This window comes from Haemaphysalis longicornis, unplaced genomic scaffold, assembly GCF_048455015.1.
Source record: "Haemaphysalis longicornis isolate Haplotype H1 unplaced genomic scaffold, Haemaphysalis longicornis Haplotype H1 scaffold_6, whole genome shotgun sequence".
Classification (NCBI taxonomy): Eukaryota; Metazoa; Arthropoda; class Arachnida; order Ixodida; family Ixodidae; genus Haemaphysalis; species Haemaphysalis longicornis.
The window spans coordinates 46,825,125-46,837,061 of NW_027526407.1; the positions used below are offsets into that span (position 1 = coordinate 46,825,125).

An 11,937-nucleotide genomic window follows, 5' to 3' on the forward strand; every position below is an offset into this window, starting at 1 on the left:
AAACTCATGTAAGCCTTTCTAAAAGGATTGCGCGTTCAAAACTAACAACTCTATTTCTGTGCCTACGCAAACCTTCCGTGTAAATCTCAGTACGAACGCCGCAACCACCCGAGCGAGTGTTCGTTCTGTGAGCGTAATTGTGAAAATTGATGAAAATAACTTTTCGCATTTCTCGCTGTCTGCAGGACAGAGACGAAAAACGATCTCGACGCCCAACGCCAACTGTCACGACCCAAACAACGAATTCGTCGAGATTGACATGGACGAGTCTCCGCAAGTGACCAGGTAGTGGTAGTAACTTGGACCGCCGTTGCGCCCGCCTGTCTTGTAATTACCCTTGCGAGCGCGCATCCGCAAAACCAAATACAAACAAAATCTTGACAAAGCAGGGCTACGTTATTATAAACTCGGAAACATAACTGTGTAGCTACACTGTAATGTTATGTTGCTTCTCGCAGACTCAGTTACGGGCATTATTTCCCGGAACTGAGCAATGTTTAAGAATTTTCTAAGCATTGTCAAAGACCGGACTCTGTGCAGCCTAGAAACAAACGCTGGTACACCGATTACCTTAGCTAAGCATAAAAAACGAGAAAATGCGGCTCAACGGGCAGTGAAATGGGAATGTAAGTCTGCAATGCAGATCTCGCAGACATTATGACCATGCAACGGAGTGTTGTGCAGGTGAATTTCTGGCGTCGTCATAGAAAAGCGGGAAATACGAAACTGCAAGTATGAATGGTCGTACTGGGAAACTGCCACTAAGTAAAAAAACTTGGTCACTCTAAAAACTTATTTTCTGAACGTTCACAAACGCTCAGTCTATGTTTCCGCTTTGACTGCAAAGATCATAATTCGCAACTCAGATAAGTCCTGTGAACAGAAGCACGACCGGCATAGAATTGTGTTCACCATCCCACTGACCTCTAAAAAATGCTACAAAGATCAGACAGGCCGATAAACAAACGACCATATGCGTTAACACGTTAATTTCCTTAAATGGGTCTGTTCGCAGCCACTTTGCTTTTCGTGGGAAGAGATGTGGCTGCACGCCGTTGTTTGAGAAACACCATATCTTAGGCCGCTATCGGAAGCAAACGGCACGTGAGAATTGCGAATCGTTTTGCATTATACAGTACGGTGACGATTTTCTTAGTCTTCCTAGTGTCTGGAGGCACAAAAACAGATTGCTTGCCTACTGAATTGACACGCGTGTTTCGTTATCCTTTGCAGTGTGTTCTCAGGAATGATTTTTTTTTCTTATTTCCTTCTCTGACCACTTCCTTACATTGATGTATGTGTTTCGACCCGCGTGTATAAAGATTACGCCCCAATTCAATAAACTCATTATGCTGCTGGTAATCCCTAGTGTCTATATAATCTTCTTCCAGTCTGACACTCCGTCGCTTCCTTTCGAAAGTGTCATATTTATGTGTCGTAACTTATTTTAAATTTTAATTGTTTTCTTTCTTCTTTGTTGTTGGCCCGTGACAGCCTGACTGAAGCTCATAAAAACGCCATTCGCGGAATACGCAAGATCAAGTACTTTGTGGCGAGGAGAAAATTCCAGGTGAGTTGCGCGTTCTCTCCGCAACACAAGACCGCGTTTAATACACGAGCACTATCCTTCCTCTCCCGACTCTGATTCAGCATTGGCATACCTACAAAAGAAAGCAGGCGGGGCACATTCTTAACAAAACGGCATTCTTAGTAAAGCCAACCCAGCCACAGTTGTTGAAAAACCTTAGGACGCTGACATTTATTTCGTGATATGTAAGACGCGATAGCGTTACTGCGTCGTCATTGAGGTGGAATATTTAATGGATTTGCTGCATTCACCATCCCTGCACTCCAAGAGCTGAAGTTTAGCTAAGAGATTGACACTACCAGCAACGGTATCATAGACACCCTGCACAATACAAAAGCCTCTGAGAGCGCCCCATTATTCCTATAAATCTCCCTACACTTTATGCTAAAGATTGGAGGAACACGTGGCAGTTATTCTACAATTGATCACCAAACGGTAACCTATCGCCCGACGATGCTAACGTTTTACGAAGCCTGCAATGAGGTGTACCGCGAATCCTCATGTTTAAAACACTCCTTGTCGGGCGGTAAATAGTCTGCCGTTGTGCACGAAAACAACTCATAGACGTGATAACCTACCATGGTTAACACTAACTTCTGACGTCATTACGCGGATGCTAGATTAGCACGGTTTAGACGCTCGGATGAGAACTCAGTGCCCGTTAAAAATCGCTCAAATAACATAGTAACTCCATGGTGTTAATAAGGCCGCGGCACAAAATGAAAAGCACCACGTTAGTAGTGCCACAAATCCTGGAAAGGTTGAAAGGCGCCATACAACGTGCACACGAGGATAAAACAGACCAGACGAAGTGCATTCTTTGTATTCTCCTCGTATCCGCGTTTTATTTCCCCTATAGATTTTTTTCGGTCATGATGTACCAACAGACACACATCAAGCTGTTGAACACTGCGCATTCATTGTCGCCGTCCGCCCGACATTCGCTCTCTAAGATGAAAACAGCTAGTGTAACACCCGCCCCCTGGTTGACGCTCGTTGGAGTCGGTGTACAAAGCGCTCAAGTCAGTTTTACACCGACTGTTGCTTCCACTGTCTTCCCGACCGAGACAGCGGAAGAAGCGCGTAGGAATATCTGCATTTTTGTCCGTGCCGCTGCGTGCCTCCTAGTTTCTGCAGCACTACACAAAACTAAAAAAGAACAAAGTTCAGATTGCGCGAAGTGTTTATAATACATTTTCATTTCTTTTTTTTTTTTTCAACAAATTGTGTAAGCTCTATCAGTAAGTGACAGCAAACCGTGCCAAACTCTCTATTTTGGCACTATGCCAAGACGTAAGCCAGAACCAATTAATGAAAAAAGACACATCAGCCTTCTATCGCTCCAAGTCGCGTATTTCGTACTTCGCAAAAAGTACAACACTGGCTGTTCTCATCTTGTCGCTTTAGAAACGTGCGTTTGGGTTCTATAATTGTTCGGTGAGGTGCGCCATTGATCATATATGACGCTTTCTAATCGGCTATATCCGGAAAACGCGTAATGTATAAGCGGGTCAGTGTAGAATTACCTGCTTTCCTTTCTTGCACATTGTTTTATATAACCACACAAAAAACGTCAAGATACTGCTGATACTACCACCGCTAACTACTCACTGCTTCTCATTTAGTTTTTAAATTATTTCCCATTTCTTTTCACAGTTGAAGTTTGTTAGTGCATTCCACGGAAGTCCTGGTCTGCAACATAAAACAAAGTACACCCGCCCAATTTTATACCAATATCACGGGAGCGCCGACCGTTCGGTCGATCAGCGCCGCGTGGTGGAGTGATACAGCAAACTCGGCGAGAGTAGCCGCATGCGCACTAAGCAAAGGCCGCTGCTGCCGTCGTTTGCTTAGGCTGTTCCAAGAGTAGAGGGGCGCCCCAATTTTCTTTATTCGCTTATCCCACCGTCTGCCACACTCGAAATTTTTCTTCAAGACCAGGCATGTGGCGCCAACTGAGAAAAGGGTAATCAGCATTGCCGAACGATCCTTGCGCTGAACAAACCTTGCGTTCGGCCACGCTGATGACTGTTTTCAGTTGGCGCCACGTGCCTGGTCTTGAACAAATTTTTCGAGTGTGGCGGGCAGTGTGATAAGCGAATAACCAAAATTGGGCGCGTATCTGCTCTTTCCATTGCATATGTCGTCAAAAGACGATAGTCTTTGTAGACATTTGCTAAGGAAATGCTCCCCTCTGCTTTCCCGCTCACCACTCATGTTTTTCCTGCTCCTTCGCGCTCATGCCAAGGTAAACACACTAAAGGTTTGCAGAAGGCGATTTGAATTTACCGCGGCCCACTGCTACAGGCCGGGTTCCTCGATACCAACGCTGCAGTACGGCGGAGACGCGCGTGAATCGAGGCAGCCGACTTCAATGTTTATAGAACCGCGTGGCCGTCCTCCACGTGCGTTCCAAGCAGAACGTGGAACCTAGCTAGTGGAACGTTTCGTTGCTGTTGCCGCGTGATTTTTTATGTGCCTCCAGCAGGTGGCGCATGCAACAGCAGGCGGCGTGTTTCTGCAGTAGATGTAGAATATCATTTGCTATCGAATAACCAAGCATCCAGGAATTTTTTATTAAGGAACACTGTAAATACTCCTTGTGTACTAATTTGCTGTCTTATATTTGCGTAATGTCTTGTTCTTGTTCAACAAAGCTGACAAGTATGAACATATAAACCGGGCTTAGACGTTTACGTTTGGCTGTGAGTATATAAGACTATTGCACAATATCTATTTTACTTTGGCCGGGTGGCTGAATCGAATCACAGACAGACTGACATACAAACGGACATACAAACAGTAATACAGAAAGACCAAAATTTCTGGGTTTAAGTAGCCCAAGAAAGACTATCGTCAAAGTCCTTCAATGCCTTTCTGGTCATGAAACTTCGCCATCACGCTATGGGAAAGCTTCGTACGCTGCCGCGCCGCGGCGCTGGTGTTGATCGGAGGGCAGCCGGGGGCTGGTCAGAGCGCGTTTGGAAGGGAACGGACCACGGAGTAAGATAAAACAGACGCTCGCCGCCTTATCAGCAGTGCGATTTCGATTTACGTGTCATGGGCCACTCAAATGGACTTGTCATTTTGTGAGTGGCGAAAAAATTGGGTGTGAACGGGAATGCTGCTACTGCGTTTCTGCCTGCCGGTCTGGCTACAGAGCAGCGGCGGCCGCCCGATTCCCTCCGATCTGCGGTGGCGCCCCACGTGGTAATCTTTGTCCCCGTACGAAACTTGGCCGGGAGTTTTATGACCAGAGAAGCATTGAAAGACTCTGCTATCGTCTTTAAAAATCGGGGGCGCCCTTTTGCTCTTGGAACAGCCTAAGCAGACGACGGCAGCAGCGGCCTTTGCTTAGTGCGCATGCAGCTACTCTCGCCGAGTTCGCCGTATCGCTCCATCACGCGGCGCTGATTGAGCAAATGGTCGACGCTGCCGTGATATTGGTAAAAAATTAGGCGGGTGTAGTACATCTAAGTTAGCGGCGTTTGGGTTTGGGCTAGTTGGTAGCGGTAATCCATGACTTCGTGTAGCGCAAACTAACCGAGAAGGACACGTATAGCACTATAATCCTCAGAAGGGTCTGGTAGTGCTTTCTAGCCCCAGCATCGCTTTACCTGTGGAGCCAACTTGTTTTTTTCTTTCCTTCCTGTGTTTATTACCATATAATGCAGGCAATCTTCTTATCGTTTCAGCAAGCGCGGAAGCCTTATGACGTCCGTGACGTTATCGAACAATATTCTCAAGGGCACGTAAACATGATGGTACGAATCAAGGAACTACAGCGAAGGTGAGCACGTTAAGCCATTCACGTCTCGAATAAGCCAAGCCAAGCCAAACGAAGCATATAAATGTTTTTTTCCTGGCGTTATCACCACGGAATTGTCCACTCTTGTGAGCCTCAGAAAATACTTTTTGCTGAAACCATTATCTAATCATTAAATGCCGGAAAATCAAATGTAGGTTAATGAGAGTAGTCTAAAATATTTTATGGATAGTGGTCTAGAAACAAATACTAAAATAACAATTTTCGTTCAGTCTTCAAGAAAGCAAAAAAAAATATGTAAATACAAAATGAAGGGAAGTAAAAAAATTCTGAATATACATTTTCTGGGCGAAAAGATCGCAAAAATGCCCCCCAAAAAACAAATTTATCTGCCCAGAACAGTTTGCCAGATACAAAAAACACGTTAGCACTGAGGATGCCCGCATCGTGCGGCGACACCAAACCTGCATATTAGGCAACGTTGTTTGGGTGGTGCTTTCAAAGAAATGTGGCGGTTTGATATTACTAAGGGCAGCAAATATTCCCACGTGATCTAAAACTTCCCAATGACGTATTTTGCGTTTACAGCAATCACAAGCTTTCGAACCAGCACGCGATTAAAAAAATTCGCTCATATTTGATAATGAAGCTTGGTGACAAATGCCTGCTGTCATCCACTATCACGATATTGTGCGATATTGTGATTTATTCGTAAGAATTCAGACTTGTGATTTACTGTCATCTATTAATTCGGCCTTGCAGCCCTACTTGCAAAAATAAAATTCCACGCACCATAATTGTGGCTAACAAGTTTTCAGTGAGGAACTGCCCCATTTAACAAAATCAGTTTAGTAACAACAGTCCCTCACCTTGCAGTTCCACCTAACATTTTTGGAAACAAGTTCGCAGCTCTTTCACACTGCAAAGTTTTGCTATGGTGGGGTTCCGCTATACTTAACTTATATATTATCCTTATTGGCTCACATTTGCGTTCCAACCGGGAAAGTTGCCCTTCACCTGGCAGAGATTCGTAGCTACTCGACCCAGGGGGACCTGTGGCCACAACAGCGGCGTATGCAAGTTGTGCGGCAGCGGCTTGGGTTGTTTTGGCCTCCATTCGCGCATCTGTGTGCGCTGACGTTCCTTCAGTTCCCGCTCTTCTTTCTCCGAGTGAACGACACGCGTCTGCCACATAGCAAGTTAAAATTGAAACTGCTCACAAGCACCTTTCACTTCGCAAATACAAACTTGTGACACAACCAGAATAACTTAGCTAATGCGGACCCCTCCATATCAATGTAAGTGATAGGCTGTAATTTTTCATATAATGTCCACTTTATTAGGTGCACAAAGGTAATGTGGATAATTTAAAAGCAGCCGAGGATGTTTTAAAATGGGCGAAGGCGTTATTTCTGATAGGTAAATACTGCTGCGCTTCGTTGCAGGTTAGATCAGACACTTGGGAAACCGGGCTCCTACTTGAACGAGAAAGGCATGAAGCCAATGACTGTTGGAGCCCGCCTTCACCGCATGGAGATGCAGGTACTCAGCTGATTGTTTTAGACCGGTTCTATTGCTGTGAAATATCAATTATTCACCTTTCTACCAATCTACAAGCCAAACCACGCAGTAATGGCATGTTTGTTTCGTTGACCACCTTCATTTTTTCTCAAAGAGCGTGGTATGCTCATCCTCCTGTTAAAAACGAACACGGAGCTATACTGTTGGCGCAAATTCATACTAGAACCTGTCTTTCGCAAAATATTTCCTCAAGTAAGCAGCCAGAAGTTAATTAAGAAATTTCTGTTCTGCGGCTACCGTCTCTAAACAAAACTCGCCTCACAAATGCAGAACCATATACAATCTTTTTTATGATGCTCATTCTATCGAGCTCTTTCGCACACGTGTTAACAAAGACGATGAACAAGTAAACATCAAGAAAGGCCTTAAAACAAGGCAACCCCAAAGAGCGCCTAACATAGCTGCTTATTTTGTTGTCTATTTTGCAGCTCATCACCCTGGACCGCAAAGTGGACCGTGTTCTGTCCATGCTAGAACTCATCTCAAGTGGCCACAAGGGAGATCACGGGACGGAGTATGACATTTAGGACCCCGCATTCACAACCGTTTTAGAATATGAAGCCGCTGAGTGTGATATCCACTTAAATGTACCGCGACACTTCCCTGAAGGAGCTCTCTCCCAGCGTGTAGACACGTACCACGAACCTTCAAGCGTAATTAATTCACAAACCCATAAACTAAAAAGCGATGTCTTCGCTGATCAGTCTTGGTCAATGCGGGCGTTCAATCTTTAAAATGGTAAAGCAGAAAAGCACAGAAAAGGAGGTGTTTGCACATAAACAGCCACAACGACATGCATGCCACTCATCCCCTCTCAGGCGGCAGGACTTCAACTCCGTCATTGTATGTTCACTTCCATTTTACCACTCGGCACTATGAATCTTCGTTTTACAGATTCTAAGTATCGCATTAGCACTCAAAAAGTCCAAATTTCGGGCATTCTAAATTGGGAATCGCATGTGCCTCTAATATTCTTCTCATTGATCATTGGACTCCGAAGTTCATCATGAGTCATTCAAGTCCACTGCTTTTTTCAAATAACCAAACGATTACGATCTCCAGTTCAAGCGTGGCTAGTATATTTTCTGGCTTCAGTAAAACATGTAAGAATTTATGAAAGGCTAGTGACTGTTTGAAGCAATGACAGCGCTAGTACAGGTGGTTTACGACATAAGCAAGTCCTTCTAAATGCGGCCATGAGAAAATCCGCACTACAAAGAAACACACTGAATTTTCTATAACTAACACTTCTTGTAAGGACCCTTCCACGTCAACAGTGCAAAAAACATACTTCAGCCAGTCCTGGTAACATTTAAAGAGCAGCGTGTACCCGAAAAAGCGCACTTATAAAAATGTGTTTTGAGCGCTTTTAAAACCATTACTGCTTTAGATGAGCACAGTGTAAAGTTACAACTGCTGTGTTTCGCGTACCAAGGTAAGGGTGGCCTTTTTGTCCGTTATATACAGCAAATCAGGGTATGCGAATATACAAAATATACAAAATCGTGACTATACAAAATAGTTTAGTGGAAGGTTGAATTGATTTTATGAATTTTTTGTGGCATCAACTTCGGCATTTTACTCAGCACTTCACCGCATAGCGCGTCAGTAAGCTTTAGCGGTTCGCTTGCATTGAGGAACGTTTTGGACCAGAGCCTGCAGTATACATTACGCTGTTTGCAGCTACGAAGCAGGTAACCATGCCCACTTTCGTGTTTGTACAAGCGCTTGCAATGCAGGGTATCGAAAGATGATTTTTACCTACTAATAATTGTTTCTGGTTGTCTTCGTAGCACTGATTAAACACCATAATGTTTTATGTATAAAAATTTTAAGACCTAAGTAGAGAAAATGCTTATGTTCAACATTTTAACGAGCTAACTAGCCAGCACAGAGTTAATTCAGTCATTGTGAAATATTTTCAGTCGCTCAGGCACCTTTGCCGTGACACTTCTCTCACAAGGCAGACATTTTGAGTAACCAGTAGATCATTGCCCCGTCTAGCCGGAGAGCACGCCTTAAAACCTGCATAGCTACTTGCTCCTATACACAAAATAGGCCCCGTTTTGTCGCGCACGTCCATTCACCGATATAAACCAGCCTGAATGCCTATAGTCGGCGAACTGCCGCCTTTTCAGCAGCTGGTACGTGGGCCCAGTAAACAAGGGATATGTATTGCTGAGGACTAACCATACCTGCACATATGGCGCACAATGGTAATTTAAATGCGATATGTTCCCCGAAGGAGTAACGCATCTCTGAACTCTCGTTCAGTGACCGTTAGCCCTACGTGGCTTCACGTGCGTTTGAGGTACATTAAACTAGACATATCTGATGACTTCTTGAAGCTTGTTTTTGCTTTTTTTTACAAATATTCTCTAGTGTGAATGCTAAAGGATAATTTACTTTAACGTGATGAGAATGGCAACGTACCCAGTCATCGTCAGTGGTTGAAACCCACATGGGGCCATTATTTTTTATTTATTTTGCCAAGGATGCTTCCTTGTGGTGCTTGGAGAGAGCTTACGTACTTTCACTTGGCATAACATACATGCTTCCCCTTAGCAATCAATGTAGTGTCCCTGTTCAGGCCGCCAATGTGTTTAATCCCATTGACCAAGATTTTGACAACACCAAAGCATCTCGACCAAAGACGTCGCAAACAATCGCCTACACCCTCACAAGACTACGGCTGCTCTTTCTACAAAGCGCTTTCTACCCACTCTGTACAACCCACTGTAAAGCACATTTACCATCTTCAGGACATTGCACACACAAATGATATTTGTATGCCCCAGCACACGATGACAATTTTATATCCTAGGGGAATAGTTACAAATTAATAGGGCATTAAATGGTCGCAAACAACAAATCGTGCAGCTTGGATCAAAATACTCCCTTTAAACCTTGGATTTAAGTGAAGATTTCTTCTGTAAATAATTTCAGGCAAACTTAAAATAAAGAGCTTGAATAAACAATGGTCGCTGTACACTTTTGATGGCGACGAAGATTTCTTTTAACATTTATTGTGTGGTGATGAAAGATAACGAAGTGAAAATCATGCAAAAGACAATGACAAGAGGGGTAACGCCACTCATACCTCTCTCATTTTTGTTTTTGCAGCTCTCTTTCTCAAGCTTAATCAAGTCGCCTAAGCTACCACGTTAATCACCGGTGACATATCAAATAACAAACAGGATAAAGTGACTCTCTCGAGTGCATTCATGAGAAATGCATTCTTTTTTCAAGGAGCAAAGTATATCCGTTTTAAAACCGCTTGACACAAAATTATCACAAGCTGCCTGGGAACGTGGCGACATTGGACAATGTTAGGTACGCCATTTACAGTGCAATGCGATCAATAAGTCTGAAGAAATTCTGAGAATTGTCGCTTAATTCGTAGCATTCTAATGTCGCTTGTATTCTTTGTGAGTTCTTCACAGCCACATTTGGCTATAAGTAGCCAAATGCGTTGTGTTATTTTATTGCTTTTTGGTTTTTCTTTGTTTCTTCTCTTTAATGAAGTAAATTTACGCCATTCTAGCAAATAGTTGCCTTTACTTTGCTAACTACGTATTCTTCCGCACATTCAAGGCTTAGTGCAGCGTTGTTTCGTTTTCGCTTTTTTCTTATTCGTATTTCCACCGTTTTTTTCACGGTCATTGTTAGTTGAGTGTTCGCGTTTTTTTGTGGAGATGTTCAAAATGATATTCCTTAGTTTTTCGTTTCAAGTTTCAAAACTTATTTTTTGTATTTTTTGGTTTCTCAATGTTTTGTTGAAACTATTATTTCCATTGGGCTATTCTCACGAATAACTGCGCTATTTCCGTTAATCATAACTTTTGTGGAAATGCATAGCGCCGCATGGTTTGCTCATTTTCGCTGGTGTTTATTTGTATATCCAAATTTTCTTCTTTTTCGTGCTGATGTCAATTAGTCTGCGTGTTTCGGTGATGTGCAGGTTGCAAATTTTTGATTTTCTCATTTTTTTCGCGAAACTTTCATTTTTTTCGTAATTTCTTGTTGTTCAAGTTTCCGTTCAAACAATTATCTCAATTAACGCTAATATAACGATTGAATGTGTTACTTCTGCCCATTAGGTAATTTCTGTGCAAATGCAAGGCGTTACACTGCCCCGGCTTTGGGTGCTGAAGCAAACCTTCTACGCATTAAATGTGTCGAAAAATTGTGATGCCACGTGATTTCTGGCATCATTGTCGTACACGTAGAACATGTATTATACTGATACGGAGCATCAAGTGCTCGCATTTGGAACCCTTGAGCTTAAAATTATTGCCACAGAAATTTTCTTTAGAATACTGACTCCAAACATTCACCCGCTCTCGTCATCAATACCAGAAAGAATGTTTGTACTGAAAACATCTTACCGAGTAAGATTTGTTTTCTTCAAATATTTATACCTTAGCTCCCATCATTTATAGTATTTCACGACAAACATTCGCCGTCATTTGTAGTGTTTGAAAACAAACATTTGCATTCATGACCTGCGAGCAAGCGTTGCTGTTTCACCTCGTGCTCGTCTTTGTATAAACTGTACTAATCCTGACAGACAACTTTGTAAGATAGGAATGGTATTGCCGTGATCCAGGGAACAGAATGGATGCATCGTTTATTACTTATGAAACTATTTCCAATGATATTGTCACTCCGACTGTGAGACCAATGCTGATGGACCAATAAAGTATCAACGTCACACTGTCGTTTTCCTTCTGTGTATTTCTTTTTCATAATTTTCCCAGTTGCAAAACAGGTTGGTGTTCATTTTTTACTGCTCGTCGGAGAGTTAGTGTTGTCCACAAATAAAGTTTTATTTTCAGGCACCTCCTCTGTCTCAAATTATGCCCATTTGAAACCCGTTTTTTTTTTTTCAGATGATGTGATTTCATAAAAAAAATAAGCATATTTCTGTATTTCGTTCCTACTCATAAAAAAAATCCCATTTCCTGTGGGTAAGGTCACTCAATTAAACTACGCTTCTTTG

The 11,937-nt window shown here is 42.9% G+C and overlaps 1 protein-coding gene across 1 annotated transcript in view; it reads left to right on the forward strand.

Annotated features, from left to right (window-relative positions):
- The window catches only part of LOC144142569 (potassium voltage-gated channel subfamily KQT member 1-like), a 146,027-nt gene extending 134,388 nt beyond the window's left edge, over window positions 1–11,639 (forward strand). Inside the window, exons 13-17 of the mRNA XM_077674162.1 lie at window positions 186–285; window positions 1,495–1,570; window positions 5,284–5,378; window positions 6,800–6,896; window positions 7,364–11,639. Coding sequence (XP_077530288.1) covers window positions 186–285; window positions 1,495–1,570; window positions 5,284–5,378; window positions 6,800–6,896; window positions 7,364–7,462 — 467 coding nt within the window. The 3' untranslated portion in view covers window positions 7,463–11,639. The remainder of the gene's footprint in view (window positions 1–185; window positions 286–1,494; window positions 1,571–5,283; window positions 5,379–6,799; window positions 6,897–7,363) is intronic.
- Window positions 11,640–11,937: the final 298 nt, after the last annotated feature.